Genomic DNA, 16,359 nt, shown 5'->3' with positions numbered 1-16,359 from the left:
ACTGGGGTTGTGGCAATACTAATCTATAGCTAAAGTTAAGAATCCATGACAAATTACACAGATCTGAAAAGATGTGCTGATAATCATCGTGTTAAAATTGGAGCCTAAGAGGATTGGGTGTTATTTACCTTTAACGTGACTGTGATGACCATGACGGTAAACACCAGCGTTCCAAATGTCCAGTTTCCAAACATCTGTAAGAAGAGAAATCACTGTTTATAAAAATGTCAAGACATTTACATCGGGATATACATTTTTATTTAATTACCATTAATAGAAATATAATTAAGTGGTTATATCACTGTACGATGTTTATATTTGTCTTTGATACGTTGAAATATTTTCTTCCAGTTGTCAAATTTCAGAAAACGAATAAATACTTTGTGATCATGACCAAGATATCAGGTCATCTCTCAAGTTTGTGAGATTGTTTTGGGGGGCATTTACAATAAATAATAGATACCAACAACATGCTGATAACCATTGCTGTTTTTGTTAATTACTGATAATAATGAAAGATTCTATAATTCTAAAGATTATAAATCATTATTAAACACTCAAGCTAAGCCATAATTGTGTATTAAAGTCGGGGGGGGGGGGGGGGTTCAGACTAGGTGAGCTTGGTTGTGTTCGAGTTGAAGAACAGAGAAAAAACTTCTAAAAGGCAGCAACCTCCTTTAACAACCTGGGAGGTGTTACGATGCCTGTAATGAGACCTTGCCCTCCGACTGTGTAACAACCGTCTGAAGCTCCACCAGCGCTACAAGAATCACTCTTCTTATAGGTTGAGAGCAGTTGGGGGGGGGGGGCATTGTTTTGTTGGCAAGCAATTCAGGACCCTGCTGGAGATCAAACACTGACAACCAACCATGAGAGGACTCATGATTCAAAGAGACAGTCAGGGTGAAAGTTATATATTTTATATCTGCCTCAAATAAAACAGGGTTTTCCTTTTATATTCTCGTGTTAGCCTTTGTATATAAAAACACTCGATTATCTTTTTAATATTTAACAAGCATTCAGCTGTGCCCTCTTTTACAAACTGCTTTCAACTGAAAAGAAAAAATGTCAACATTTATTATAATCCTTGTAATTGTGTTATTCTAACCGGTCATACATCATGAATCCTGAATCAAGTTAGTTGATGCCGAAGGGCTGTGAACAAAGTCTCTCTGCATCGATCAGCCTATGAGACAAATGTTTAAGTGTCAAACTGCACAAGGCTGCATTCAAATATTATCTTTGAGTGCTCAGAAAAACAAACTACATAAGAAATATTTGATTCTAATCACTGTTAAGATGAGCACACATTGGAAACGTGTGGCAGCAGCATGTTTGATGTTTAGACTCTATCTGTTTGGATTTACATTTATCTTTGTCACACTCATATATTTAAGTGTGTTTGTGCCATTAAATGTTAACATTGGCTTTCTTACACTGCATTGTCTGTTCATACTGTTACATGTTTCCTTGCCTTACATTCAAATACAGTATAAGAATTTGAATGTTGAATGTTGAACAATTCTATTTACTTAATGGACTCCTACTACACACTGAGGTAACCTGTAAGGTCCATTCATTTATCAGATACATTTCTGGCATTGTGTTCATGAATTTCTAGATTTTCTGGCTCTGGCTTCTCATTTGGAGACCCACTCCTCTGTTGAATTGTTGTTACTGCCATGTGAATGCAATTATCTGAATGCCTCTGTGACTGTGTTTATTTCCTTTAGATTGTCTTGGCTTCTTTCAAACACTCGGTAGGCTGTGGAACTGAATTGCCCTTCTGGGAGTAATAAAGTTGTCTAAATCTGAATCTGGATAAATGGAGGATTCAAAATTGATTACAGGAATCATCTGGGCTAAAGAGTTGATGAATGTTTTATAACCGCCATCTTTCTGCATCTCGTTAAAGTCTTTAAAAAGGGGCAAAAAGTCTGTGTTTTATTTTGAATAGTTAAGAATGCCACTGAAGAAAAGGAGCCCAAATATAAACACACAACAGAGTATATGTTTGAAACTGTAAACTGGTCCTCTCATTAAACCTCTAAGGAGACATGCATTCTGAGACTGAAGAGCAGACTCTTACCAGCTGCCTGTTAGCTCGCAAGATCTGAAGACATGCACAGCGTGAAGGCAGAAGAGGAAAACAGTAATCAACAAAAGAAAGAAGAAAAAGTCAAGCGAGAGGGTGCAGTAAGAGTGAGTGCTTTTTTCAAATACCAAAACTTCAAAACAGAGAGGAGGACAGCAGAGATATGCAGCAGGAAAAGAAAAGGAAACAGGTTTGGCAAAGGACCGGAGACACAAAAAATTACAAAGATGTTAGTTACTCATGACCAAGGGAACGACATACATGCCGGCACAGCAATATACACAAACAGACCGAATAAAGACTGTTAGACAAAAAGACAGAATGGAAAGAGACTGAAGGAAAGGAGGTTTGATTAATGGAAGAAATGAGGCCAGGCCCATCAATAACTCATTACCACACACACACACTGCGGTTCTCTGCTTCCTTTCTAACTAACCATCTAGCTCCTTAACATCTTTTCACTTTGCAAAAAACTCTCAGCAGTTAACTTTTGTCTTGTACAGAGTATAAAGATAGAGTACACCTCACACACACACCTGTCCATTCCCCATGAGTGTGGTGTCCTCTCCCATCAGTATGTAGGATCCGAAGAAGAAGACAAAGGCGTGACAGAAGCCCAGCAGAGTCCAGTACAGGAACGTCCGGAAAGACAGCAGAGAGTTCTTGCTGATGTCCCTGTGAGGCAAAAAAAACATTTTAGGTGTTAGAGGATGTGTTTAATCCATCCAAGCAAACTTTAAGTTTCAATATGATAAAAAAAAAAAATCAATAGTAATTTACCGAGTGATTCTAAAAATGTTTCATACATTGTTTGATTTTATTAAAGATCGATTAACAATAATATGGGTATTTCTGCCATCTATGCGTATTAGTGAATTAATATCAAAGCATCAAAGGCCCAACTGGGGTCATGAGTTGGAAATTAGCAATAGCTATATACTCTTTATGCAGCACATCAGTTTCATGCTTTGTATTGAAATTATGTTAAATTGCATTGTCCCTATTAAAATAAATAAATTCACAAATATATATCAATATCAAATTGAACCGATTTTGAATAGTGACCCAAATAATCTAAATCCAATTGAATTGTGATGTTCTTGATAATACCTAGCCATATGAATTACAGAGAAACAAAAAAGTACAAAAAAGTAGAGAGCCTATAAAAAAAGCAAAAAAAGAGAGAGCACCGTCTAAACTGCAGAGATACATCGGCTAATGTCGCTAACGTATTTATGCAATGTACAGTGTGTCCAAGCTAACCTGAAATTATTTGTAATAAAAACAAGAGTTTACCCAATATTCGGTTTTCAGACTTGTATTTTGTTGACGTGGTAACGAAACAGGTATCAATATTGTTAGATTTTTTTTTTACTAGAATTATATCATATACATTTTCTCAGTATTGAGACAACAACTCTACTACAGAGTCCGTGTAAGCCTACCTGTACAGGGCTGGTTTACTCTGCAGAATGTGTGGATGGACCAGCTGCTCAAACAGACTGTACACCAGGATGGGCAGCGATGTGAAGCAGATGTTGTAGAGTGTCAGATAAACACTGTCATACAGAGTCTGGGATGGGACAGAGACAGCACTTTACTCAACACCAACCTATGAGCTGAAACGATGAACCGAACTCCTATGACCTCATTTCAAAACAAAAGCTTAATCATCACAGTTACACAGAGGACAAGGAATGGCAGGACCATAATCTGACACAAGAAATGTAAGAGATTTTATTAACAAAGTCTTATACATGTTTGAAAGTTTAAATTCTAAATGTTATTATGACAGTTTGAGAGGCCTGGCAACTTTAACAGACTCTATGAATAAAGCTAAAGTCAGAACAGAAACTAATTGAAGTTTGTTGAGTGTCAAATTTAAAATATTTCAGAAAGGCATTTTATAAAGCAAAGAAAGAGAGACTGTGTAACACCACATGCACAAACAAATCATACAATGACATGAGAGAGCGGAGAGAGGGGAGAGATCAATAGACTTACTTGTTGTGAAAACAAACAGAAGAACTGGTATAAAAACTGGGGCGTGATAAAACACACATTCTAGAAAAGACAGAGTGAACGAGAGAAACATTAAAAACGTTTGAAAAGGCGACATGGATTGAAAAAAGTCTTGTTAACAGAAAATGTTAAATCCAGTATCTATAATCTAAAATATAATCTATAACGGAGCTGTAAGCATTCATCTTTCTATAAATAACTTGTAATAAATTCTATAAAACTGTTTTTGAAAATGAAACAATCTATTTGATTGGTTTTTAAAAATATATTATCTGTGAGTGTATTGCAGCTTTTTGCTTTCTAAAGACAGAGGAAGACTAACTCTGTACACCTGAAGCCGCTCAAATTAACATTTAATAGGAATAATAACCACGAATAATAACCATGTAACATTTCGGGCCCTCACCCTTCATCAGACATGAGCGAAAGGCGAGGGCCTGAAATGTTACATGTACTATAATTCTCATGAAATGTAAACTGGAGCAGCTTCTTTAGTGCAGACTTACTCTTCCTCCGTCTTTGGATATGTTTTTGGTCCAGCACCCAGTACTCATCTTTTCAGATGTGCTTGCTGTTTGACATTTTGTAACATTTTTTAAACTCTCTGACAGTGAATCTAATACATCTGGGTTGTTAAAACTGAACAGATGAATCAACTAATCCCTAAATCCAGAAAAGGACACATTTATAGATTAGAATTGAAATTCTACCTGCAGCACTATTTCATCATTTCATGTGTGACAGGAAGATCTCGCCTTTATCCAACCTCTAAATACTTGACATTATACTTTAGAGGAAATAGATGCTGTTTTACCTTGTAGAAAAAGTACTGTACAAGTGTTGCTATTCGAATGTAGTAGAAGTGACCGTGGACCAGCAGTAGTTTAGCCAGAAACTTAAACCTGGCAATTGCATAGTCACTGTTTCTCACGGCCTGACGACCCTCCTTTCCCATGATACCTGAAGGCACATGCATACACAAAAAAACGTTTATATTGTGGACACACTGCAGAAAATAATCAAAGAGAATATAGAATGTGGGACCTGTAAGTGCTTACCTATGCCAACATGAGCTTCCTGTATCATACTGACATCATTGGCTCCATCGCCAATCGCTAAAGTGATGGGTTTCTCTGGAGATGTTTTTAAAAGACGAACCACCTGGAGAGAACAAAGTCACCATTGACATCTTGAGCGTGAGATGTATTGGATTGTTGTTTATGTAATGTGTGTGTTGAAGAGGACTAGTACCTTAGCTTTCTGCAGCGGGGCCATGCGGCAGCACAACACAGCTGAACAGTTTTTACAAACTTCCATAAAAAGTTTCTCGTGCTCCCTCAGCGCTAAGGAGAGACTGGCCCCGTCCACCACTAACCCGTGCTGTATTACGTTGTCCTCCTTTATCCTAGAAAGAAGAAGATTAGAAAGAGCAATGCAGAATTGATTAAGATGTCAAACTTATGCCATGCCTTTTTTTTTTTTTTTTTTCTCTTTCTCTCTTCTTTCTCTTTTAATTTATTCTTTCATTTTATATAACTCATTTTTTTGTTTGCCCTTCCTTAAAAAGGTAAGAAAACTGTGACGGCGGGAAAAATTCATGAATTTATGCAATACGGATCCAATCTCAGTTTGAGTTCAAGTTACTTTAAACAAACTGTAATACATGTTTCTGTATTCTAAGTGTTATTTTTAGTATTTCCACATCACTGAGGGACACAATCTTTTTGACACCACACCACAAAAATGTAAAATATTGTCATCCTTATGTTGAATATAAAATGTGTACTCTATGTTAAGACATGATGACAATAAAAAGTATTAAATGTCCTTCACTCCACTGAATGCGTGGACGTAAACAACTTAATTTTCACCATTATTTTATCTGGAGTTTTACCTGCAAGCCCTTGAATAAAATGTTCATAAGAATTCAAGATGATCTGATGCATGAAAGCAGGTTGTATTTAGGAAAATGTACAAAAAGTGAGTAGGAAGGGATGATAAATTTGCTCATGCTATCTGTGAGATACCCGTTCGATCTATATGCACCTTTTGAGGCTAAATGCCAATATGTTCCCTCCACTCTTTTCTGATACTGGCTATCTGTCAAATTGATATAAAGGCAAACACTGTCACAGTGTTGGACTCGTCCGCCATCTTGGATACATTTTGAACATTACACTGCGACTTCTGCAGCATCCTTTATGTTATGTCCCCTCTTCACTAACACAGGGGAAATCTCCTGTTGGGAGGGTCAAGTGTGAAAGAGTAACTGTGGAAAATGTTTTGCTGCAGGCTGTACTGAACATTTCCAGAAATTGTCAGGAATTAATTTGTGAATGGGCTGTTATTACAGGACAGCTTAAAGTTACTGGTTAGTCAGAAAATATATTTTAAGGACCAGGATCACTAAATTGTGCAGCTTATAGGTGTTGAATGTCAATTATTTCATATTAAATGTAAATATGCTTTTGTTTTATTTGAGCTACAACCTTTTCAGATACCCCCTGATGCAAAAAAACCCCAATACCAAACACCTTAGGAGATGAAATGTAATTGAATGAATGAATATTGAGCTTTGAGAGGGCCGTTAAGACACTGTCGACGTGCTATAGCCTGAAGTTACAATCGTACAAACACTCACCTTCTGGCTAGTCTGCGGAGCTGCTCGGCACACTCGTTATCAGAGCGCTGCTGCAGAAGCTCCAGGATGTTCATGGTTCTGTGGAAGTGGCCACACGACAGGCTGACGCTGACTGCAGTCTCGGATTTGTCCCCTGTCAGCACCCATACTTTGATCCCTGCCAGCCGCAGAGCTTCAATGGTCTCCTGGACCTTGTCTTGGAGTCTGAGGGAGACAAGGGAGAGAGAAACACTTAAGCCATGTAATCTTGTATGTAAAAATACTGTATTAAAAAAGATTCAAGCAATTAGGTTTTTTCTACACGTTATCACAGTAGGCCGGATGTAAGGTAACATGAACCCAAAGAAAAGACCTGTTTTGGGTAAGTTGATAAAGAATCTGGCAACTTCTTGTGTTTGAATGTTTGGCTGTGAGGTGGTCAAGCCCTTGAGAATTGTAAGTAATCAACAGTTTAAATAATTCAAAACCTACTCATGAATAATCCAACATTTCTTAAAGCTGTTGTTATATAACTAATATAAAGTCCATGAGTATGGACTAACCTGCTTCAAAACAAAAGAGCCAAAATGAAATGTCTCTCATCCTGCTTAGATAAATTGGTATTCATCGTTTGAACTGACTTCTTTAGCAGCAACAAATGAAACAAAGGCTCATTGTGTCTATTTCTGCCTTCATGTTATCACGTCTGATAAGAGGAGCACAGTTAATATTACTAAAGAATTAAATAAAAACATAGATCTCAGTTTCACATTATTCATATAAGACTCAGACAGAATGTAATTTAAGGCGAGTCTTTCATAATAAAGGAAGTCTTTTGATTATGACCATGTGTGCCTGAGGAGAAATTCACTCCAGTTACAGAGACAGAGCAGCAGGGAGAAAAAAATCAGCGAGAGAGAGAGAGAGAGAGACAGCGATAGAGGGAGCAGCAGAGAGGGAGAGAGAGAGCGCAGCAAAGAGAGAGAGAGAGAGCAGCAGAGAGAAAAGTCAGGGAGAGAGAGAGAGAGACAGAGAGAGAGAGAGAGAGAGAGAGACAGAGAGAGAGAGAGCAAGAGAGAGACATAGACAGACAGACAGAGAGAGAGAGAGAGAGAGAGAGAGAGACAGAGAGAGAGAGAGCAAGAGAGACACATAGACAGACAGACAGACAGACAGAGAGAGAGAGAGAGAGAGAGAGAGACAGAGAGAGAGAGAGAGCAAGAGAGAGACATAGACAGACAGACAGACAGACAGAGAGAGAGAGAGAGAGCAAGAGAGAGAGAGAGCAAGAGAGAGACATAGACAGACAGACAGAGAGACACAGAGAGAGAGAGCAAGAGAGAGACATAGACAGACAGACAGAGAGAGAGAGAGAGAGCAAGAGAGAGAGAGAGCAAGAGAGAGAGAGAGAGAGAGAGAGACAGAGAGAGAGAGAGAGAGCAAGAGAGAGACATAGACAGACAGACAGAGAGAGAGAGAGAGAGAGAGAGCAAGAGAGAGAGGGAGGGAGCAGCAGACAGATAAACAGAGCGAGTGAAGTGAGAAGCTTATGTGAGGAGCAGATGGTGAGCGAATGCAAACACATATCAGCTTTGATTTACAGAGAGGCCCAGCGAGGTGACGACTCCCTTTTTCTGCTGACTAATACTGTTTGTTGGAGATTCTGCCTCTTGCTGTTTTATCTGTCACTGAACATGTGCATGTGATACCCTGCTTATCATAAACCTCATATTTGCATTTTCTGCTTCTGCTTTGAACTATGCTGTTACTGGATGTATTAGTTAAAGGTATTAATGTGTATTTTCTGCATGTCAATTATGTGTGTCTTAAATTCTGTGACATGGCAACATTGATCAGGCGGAGTCTTCAAATGACTTCTCTGCCTCCTCCTGCACAGTATGTTAACTATCTTTGTTATTTTTGGGGTTTAAGTGAGAGAAAAAAAACACACTATTTTGGTTCAAATTAAATAAGTATTAAGTGCAACATAATACTTATTTAGTTTGGTTACCTACTTTTTAAGTGCAACTCCTATTTATGTTACTGTATCATCAAAAAGCTTACTGCTTGTAAGAGAAAAAACTCAGTGTCAGCAGCCAAGCCACTACTAGCTCTGGGAGAATACGTCTAGCCACAGCAGTGACCAGAAGATCACAGAATCAATACCTCGTGTGGACCAAGTATGGAAATTAGGACTGTTTACTGGAGAGGTGCCAGTCCACTCCCCAAGCACTGATGAAGTGACCTTGAGTAAGGCACCTAAACCCGAACTACTCATGGTGCCAGACCCTGTGCAGCCCCCTTAATGTCTCTGCAGTAATGCATGTCGGTAGATCCTGTTTTTGGCTCTCTGGCCTGTGTGTGGCATGTCAGAGTGAAAAGTTTAAATGACCCTCAGGGTTAAAAATAATAACAAATAAAACTAAGTATTTGAGTGATGATGGCTATGATCAACCAAATCATAGATTTTGTTTTTCAACCTATACCACCATATTTTTGAGAAAAAAGGCAAATAATCTTAAATTCATCAAGACGTTTCACCAGGGGAAAAGAACTGTTGGCCTGCGTGGAGCCGTGGAGCGTGGAGGTCAACATTGTTTCTGCACAGCCAAGTTGCTACACGGCTGAAGATGGAGACGAGGAAGGGAAATGTAAATCCAGGAAACTTGACATGGATTGTTGTGAAAGCTAACCATACAGAAATAGAACATATGTTTTATCTAAGCAGAGACGAGATGTTATTTACCTAAAGCCTGAGGCAGCACATGGTAAAAACATGCGAGTTATATCATTTTACATCAACTGTTTGTTGAGTATCAATGTTACTGGGCAATTTATAACCATCACATTTATTATGAAGTGGATTTGATTTTATGCAAACCACCACACTGTATTCTCATACTGCATCGCTTGATTTAGCATACATTTGAATTTGAACTTTCTGTGTATGCATTAGTTCACATGTTAGAATGTTTTGGTGCTACTTCTTACTGCCTTATGCTCTCTGTTAAGAATGTACTGCTTCACTACAAGATTTCCTTTGGGCATGAAACACTTATAAATCATTAAAATTTGAAGAAGGGCATGAGAACAGATTTTTTAGGGGATAACACTAATAAATTCCAATTTATTCATTAGTCTCCATACTTGTCCTCCACCCCCGTTGCTCCCAGCAGATGCAAGTCTTTCTCGATGTAGCTGAAGGCCTCCTGCAGTCTCTCCTCCCTCTGCTGCAGCGCAGTGCGGGCGGCGTTCAGACGCCTGTCCACATCGATGTACTCCTCCGGTCTGAAGTGGCGACATGCTACCACCAAAGTCCGCAAACCTTTCTGCAGTGGCAGGAGGGGGGGGGGGGGGGGGGGTAAAGAAAGGGCAGAGAAAAGAACAAGAGTCAGAATATATAATAGATTAAAGAAATAACTAGAATGAATGGTTACACTGACATAGAAATTGTTCATGTTAAAAGAAAAGATGTGCGTAGAGAGGAGGGGTAAACGTGAGGAACTCAAGAAAATGTGGATAATAAAGGGGAAAGGAAAAAGGGAGCAATGTAGGCAGAGAGAGAAAGAACAGAAAAACAAATTATAAAAGCTCAGCTTTAAATCACGTAACCAGCCTAAGGGGGAGACGACCACAAATCAACCCAGTCCAGAGCACAGAGTCCTGGGTACTGATGTCCAATGACATGATGTTGGAACCGGGTGTGTGTGTGTGTGTGTGTGTGTGTGTGTGTGTGTGCGTTTGGGTGAATGGCTGTTGTAGTGAAGAATTTATAGTCTAATGGGAACTGAGAACGAAAGAGCCGAAAGTAATCACTATAACGCTGTGAAATGCCAGACACACACACACACAGAGACGCGCACTTGTGAATAATACCAAAAAAAGAGGCATTTCAGAGTACGATTTCTAAAGGTTTCACGTAAAGGTTGAAGAGGAATTCTTAAGTGAGGGAACTCAGTGTGGTCACCGAGTGTGGTATGTATAAAAGTCTACTTTTTTTTCTGCAAAGAATCTGAAATGTCTGCTTGTTACCCTCCTTTATGAGGGGTAAAGATGAATAATAATGATAGTTTAATGAGCTCAAAAGTCTATATACAGCATGTATACGGTCCTTTTTATCTTACAGAATCAGTCAAGTACTCTTTTGTTAAAGGCTTTCTATGTGATTTTTCACACTTAAATATAATATAAATCAAGTATATCCTCTGAAAATAACTCTGTGAGTCATGACTGTCTACAATGGGTGTAACACCCGAGTCCCACTGTCTGTGATGTTTTCAGAGTTTTCAGAGTCCTATCTTCACTTTGTTTACATCGCCAGGACGGCCGGCTGACTCCTCCCCTCGTGTATAAAAGTTGTTTAATTGAGGGACTAGAGAAAAGAAGAATAACATACTGTACTCACTGCTTAACTGTGTTTCTAGATCACGCTCATTTCAGGTAAATTTACATGCAGTGTGAAGATACCAGCATAATAAAGATCGCTAGCATTAGCATGCTAACACAACAATGCAGCGTGAGTTGTTTTGGTTTCATGCTGGTGCTCAAGGGCGACATCTGCTGGATCAAAAAATCGCATATAAAGCCTTTAAGTTTAGGAAGCATATTTGATTACCCACTGATTTGATGTATATTACAGCAGTAATAGTAAAAATAAACTCACGATTAAGATAATATTCACATTTTAATAACTTCTGGAAAAATGATTTCTCACCAAGGCAAACTCATCGACGTGCAGTCTGGTCTTCTCTATCTCACCACTGGTGGTGAAAGGCAAGATGGCTGATTCTGCTCCCTTGGTGAACAGTACTTGGCCTCCTTAAAAAGTCAAGAAACCAGGAAGAAAGATTAGAAAGTATACAACACAATTACTTTAGATATACCTTTTTAAATGAATAGAAAAAAGCTGAGTTGATTTTCAGACGTTACAAAGTAGTATGAAGTGGAGTTACCTGAAGGAGTTTGCAGTATGACGCTCATCCTCCTGCGGTTAGCATCAAACTCTAAAACATGTAGCAGTTTATATCTAAGACAAAGCAAAGACAGACACTTGTGTTATAACTTCACTTTGGACTCAGGATGTGACAAATTCTTTTTAACAGGTAGCTTATGCAACCATTTTTTTTTTTGCCTGCAGTCCAGATAACATGATTTTATGACATGGGCGACATTTAGAAAATGTGGACAGGAGGTAGGGATAGACATACTTCTCTGACTTGCCAAAGGTTTTGATCTCAACAGTTTCTCCGTTGCTACAAGTGAAGGCCACTCCGATCCTGAGGAAAAGAGACACAAGTTGCAGCTCGGAATCTGTGAAAATGTTGGCCTTTCAAATAATGTTTGAAAAACTCTGAAGGTAAATGGGCCTTATATAACTCCCAGGGGGCGCTGGTTTAGCTCAGTTTATTACCCTGGACGCATCGCTTGAGTCCGAGCCAAACCCTCTCTGCATGTCAACCCCACACTCTATTTCCTACATTTTCCTGTCCATCTTCAGCCTCCCTTTCAAAAAAGGCAGAAATGCCCAAAAAATAAATATTGGTTCATATAAATTCAGCAGGACAAGGGGGCAAAAGAGCTTAGGTCAAATATAGCTCAGACAATGTTTGGACTGATACATATCTAACATCTGCAGCAGCTTGGCCAATCCTGACAGAAGCCTGACAACAACAATTTAACACATGGAGAATTATTTTGTTGTCTTGATGGTAATGGTACAATGTGGTTCTTCTGAGACATCTATTCTCAGTCCAATGACGAAGACATAAATACTAACAACTCCCTTTGCATTTCCTTCATTTTTTCCTCTTTGCACATCTGCTCACGCCTGTGCACTTGGCACCAAAATGCCACACAGGTAGGTAGAGCAAACTTCAAGGTCAGGCTAATACAGTTTGAGCCCAGTTGTGGTTGGATGTTGCTCAAAGAAGAGCCCTTAATCGTGATTCATACTTTATGGAGAAGGTCATCATGGAGGATGTGAACCTACAGTCTGGGACATCCTTAAGAAAAGCTGGTAAATGAATGGAATACCAAGTGTGATAAAACAAGGTAATAAGTAACTAAACACTGAGAGACTGCATCCATCCATGAAAGCTGGTCTTTTTTTTTAAAGCACACTGGAAAAGCGTGCAAAACTATCAAATACATAAAGTCCTTTCTGCCACTGATATCAAGTTCTTTTTCATTTATGACAATTTTTATGTATTTTCTTAACATCTGTTTAATTTGTTTAGTGATGCTGCTTTTGAAGCTTTCATGCCAATCAAGCCTTTGAACTCTGAAAGGAATCGACCGTGTCAAGGTGCTTCATGAGTTATGACCAACGATGTCACATTTCAGCAAGAAATAGTCTTCCTGTGATAAGTGTCAGTTGAGGATACATTTTTTTTTCCTGGTGTCGTAACATAATTAAGTGTTATATATATCGCAGCGATCACTGAGGTCATGGTTTCAACTGTGTCTCCCTTCAGTGTAAATCAACAAAGATTCACTGTTTGTGGTCCAATAGAGCATGGCGGCTCTGGGTCAGCCCCTCACTGCTCGAAATAATTTAATTTGATGGTGTGAAAACTACACTGGCCAGGATCACTGACTTCATGCATCACGAATTCTGAAGGTTTTGTAAAACACACCAGTCTGACAGTTTAGATGGGTAATATCTAATATCTTTTCTTGTAAAACATGATGAGATTTTTAAGCTTTTTCCTCTTTGTCAAGCTTTGAAATGAGAAACTGGTCAGTTTTTATCCATGCTCTTTTCTCCTTTGAGGGCTATTTTCCCCACACAGTTTCACTTACAGGCTTTTTACCATTCCCTTGACATTAAATTGTAGCCTGGGCTATATTTCTGTGACAAATAATTAAAAACCTGAGTAGTGAAGTGCCACTTCATCTATAGGCTGAACTCTAACCTGCAAACGCTTCAATCTCCTGCAACAAATGTTGTTGTAGGAAAAGTATTACGGCAGAAACAATCTAGCATTATTCCAACAGCATGGATTCATTCCTTTGCAAAACATGAAGGAAACATTATGACTATTTTTTTGTTTTTGTTTTGGCCTCACCTAAAAGCAAAGCTCTTGGCTTGAACCCGAAGCAGACCTTTCCTACTCTGGACATGACAAGTCATTCCCTGCTATAAATACTTTTCATTTCTTTTCCATTTCCCATACAATCCAGTGAAAACACAAGCTCTTTGAGAAGTGCTGTGCACATGAAGACAGGGGAAAGTTTGTTCTCTGTCACTGCTCTCCTTATTTTCCTGTTGAATCCACAAATTTCCCTAACAAATGAATAAATAGGTTCTATTCAGATTAAGGTTTTTACCTGTTCAAGCAACAGGTGTGTGCACAACCTTGCTTAAATTAATGATTTTAAAAGAGAGAATCGATTCACATCCCTAATTGCCTCAAATTTGCCACCATAGAGGCTGAACTCCATTACTATAGAACAGCACTTTAACCAGAGAAATATACAAGCTACCGCTAATTTTCTTTGTTTTAAACTACTCTGACAATACAACTCTTTCCAATCATGAGAGGCCTGGGTCAAATGGGTCTGTTGTACTTTTAACTGCTGCTGAGAACAGCTTGGATAACGCCTGGATTCATCTACCCCAACACTGATAGCTTTGCTGTTTCTTCATCATATACACCATCGGGAAGTCTCTTGAAGATCTGATGTAACTTTACCTCTTTGTTGCCTCAACCAAAGCCTTCTCGTCTGGAGAAGAGGCGTAGTACTCCATGTGACTAGAAGAGAAACCGTTCACTTGGGAGAATGGATCTCCTCCCCCAACCAGACAGTCTGGCTGATCGTAGCTGATCTGAACCGTGTGACACAGTGACACAGCTTTCAGGAATAACAATTCCTCGCCCATCTAGACAGAGACAACAGCAGGAAGAATGAGAGGGGAAGAAACTTAGATTTTGTACTTATCCTGTTTTAGTAAAACACCACAAATTAAACATTATTTAATTTAAACCCTTAGCCTTTTGATGGGTACTTTGTCGCATTAATTATTTAATGTTTATTACATGAATGGCCCAAGGCAGAAAGCCATCTCTAACATACCAGGTTGATTTGGTCACATGGTATGGTTGTTAGTTTAAAGGCTGCAATGAGACCAGTACATATTACATTGTGTGCATGTAAAGCGGGATTCATGAAACGTGTATATAAATAAATGAGTTACCAGTTGAGGTGTTGAACCATCTGGCGATTCTTCAGTCATTCCCTCTGGCACCAGTTTGCCGTTAACTTCTCTGTACTTTGTCCCGTTGATGGAACACTCCCGGAACTGCATCTCGTTTTCTGTTAATGTACCCGTCTTATCTGTGAACACATATTCCACCTGCACAAACAGAAACACACAGTTTAATTTCCATTTTTACATTACGATTTGTGCCACATTAACCCTTTAAGTTGATGTGTATGTAGGTTTCTTTAATCTTGTCCTTTGTGTGCAGTGTTACTGCGTTTCTGTTCAGTACCTGTCCCAGCTCCTCGTTGAGGTCAGACGTGTTGACCTGAGCTTTCTGGTCGCTCTCCTCGTGGTAAAGGTCCAAATCCCAGCCAATAAAAAAGGAGCCCAGGAACTTCTGCATCTCCACAGTTACATAGAGCGAGATGGGAATGATGAAGTTATAGAGGACCAGAAACGCCAAGAAGTCTGAGATGAACTTCAAGATCTGAAGAGGGATGGGAATAGATTTTATTTGGATGCAGCACAAGGAGGGCAAGAAAGACAGAAAGTAAAAAAAAAACATCTACATAACATTAAGTGTTGTTGGAGGTAGATGGAGATTTGATAAGAGAGAACAGAAAAGATGGATGTGCAGTGGGACTATTATCCTTCCACACCAGAATTTCAAATAAGAGTTTTTAATAGCAAACAAGGTAAAATAAAGTTGTTAACTAAACTTTAAAATAACTTTTGTGGACTTTTGTAATGCCCAAATGATCTTTTGAATCTAGTCCACCAAAAGGGACCAAAACGTTGTGGTTTATAGAATAAATTAGTGATGCCGAGAGAATAGTGTGTGGGATTTGTTTTCTTTTCAGTGTGTTGGTTTGATGTCCTACGCACCTACTTCAGGAGATTATTCTTCTCATATTATCCCAACTATCATAAGCAATGTTTCATTAATCAGAAAACTACAGAATCCCATTTTTAATTTTGTAAAGCACAATGTAATGTGAATAAAAACTCCTTAAGTATGTGTTTTCAGTTGTTTGTATATTTCTTGAACGTATCTTGTTTCAAGTCAACCATCTTGCTTTATTTTTGAAGTTTTTCATCACAATTTCCTTTTGATACTTTTACTGCAACTTATGATTCAGTGCAAGAATATATTAAGATTGTGAAAATAGAAGATATAAGCCACCCACAGACTGATGGTGCTTCAGCACTGATCCTTCTAAATCAAAGCAGACAGGGTAATTCATTCCCATTAAGGGTTTAATTACTGGATGTGACAGTAAAGGAGATTGAGAGAGGACAAAAGACTGAAAAACAGAGTATCAGGACCTGTACCAGAGATAACGTTATGTTGGACATGGAGTTGGGTTCTGAAGCACTTATTAAACAAAATAATAAAATAAGTTTGTTTGAGATGCA

General features: G+C 38.7%; 1 protein-coding gene across 2 annotated transcripts in view; it reads right to left on the bottom strand.

Moving 5' to 3' along the window:
- The window catches only part of atp11b (ATPase phospholipid transporting 11B), a 58,074-nt gene that overhangs the window by 22,586 nt on the left and 19,129 nt on the right, over positions 1-16,359 (bottom strand). Inside the window, exons 12-27 of one of the 2 annotated variants that reach the window (XM_065955608.1) lie at positions 15,233-15,430; positions 14,935-15,093; positions 14,432-14,619; positions 11,945-12,013; positions 11,690-11,763; positions 11,452-11,555; positions 9,885-10,066; positions 6,759-6,962; positions 5,369-5,522; positions 5,176-5,278; positions 4,932-5,077; positions 4,100-4,159; positions 3,541-3,668; positions 2,632-2,770; positions 2,090-2,113; positions 129-194 (exon numbers count right to left, since the gene is read on the bottom strand). In XM_065955608.1, the coding sequence (XP_065811680.1) occupies positions 129-194; positions 2,090-2,113; positions 2,632-2,770; positions 3,541-3,668; positions 4,100-4,159; positions 4,932-5,077; positions 5,176-5,278; positions 5,369-5,522; positions 6,759-6,962; positions 9,885-10,066; positions 11,452-11,555; positions 11,690-11,763; positions 11,945-12,013; positions 14,432-14,619; positions 14,935-15,093; positions 15,233-15,430 (1,998 nt within the window). The remainder of the gene's footprint in view (positions 1-128; positions 195-2,089; positions 2,114-2,631; positions 2,771-3,540; positions 3,669-4,099; positions 4,160-4,931; positions 5,078-5,175; positions 5,279-5,368; positions 5,523-6,758; positions 6,963-9,884; positions 10,067-11,451; positions 11,556-11,689; positions 11,764-11,944; positions 12,014-14,431; positions 14,620-14,934; positions 15,094-15,232; positions 15,431-16,359) is intronic. The other variant, XM_020653438.3, reaches the window with a different exon arrangement.

Source organism: Labrus bergylta, chromosome 6 (genome assembly GCF_963930695.1).
Source record: "Labrus bergylta chromosome 6, fLabBer1.1, whole genome shotgun sequence".
Lineage (NCBI taxonomy): Eukaryota > Metazoa > Chordata > Actinopteri > Labriformes > Labridae > Labrus > Labrus bergylta.
The sequence above is the reverse complement of the archived record's forward strand: the minus strand, read 5'-3'. Positions and strand labels throughout refer to the sequence as shown.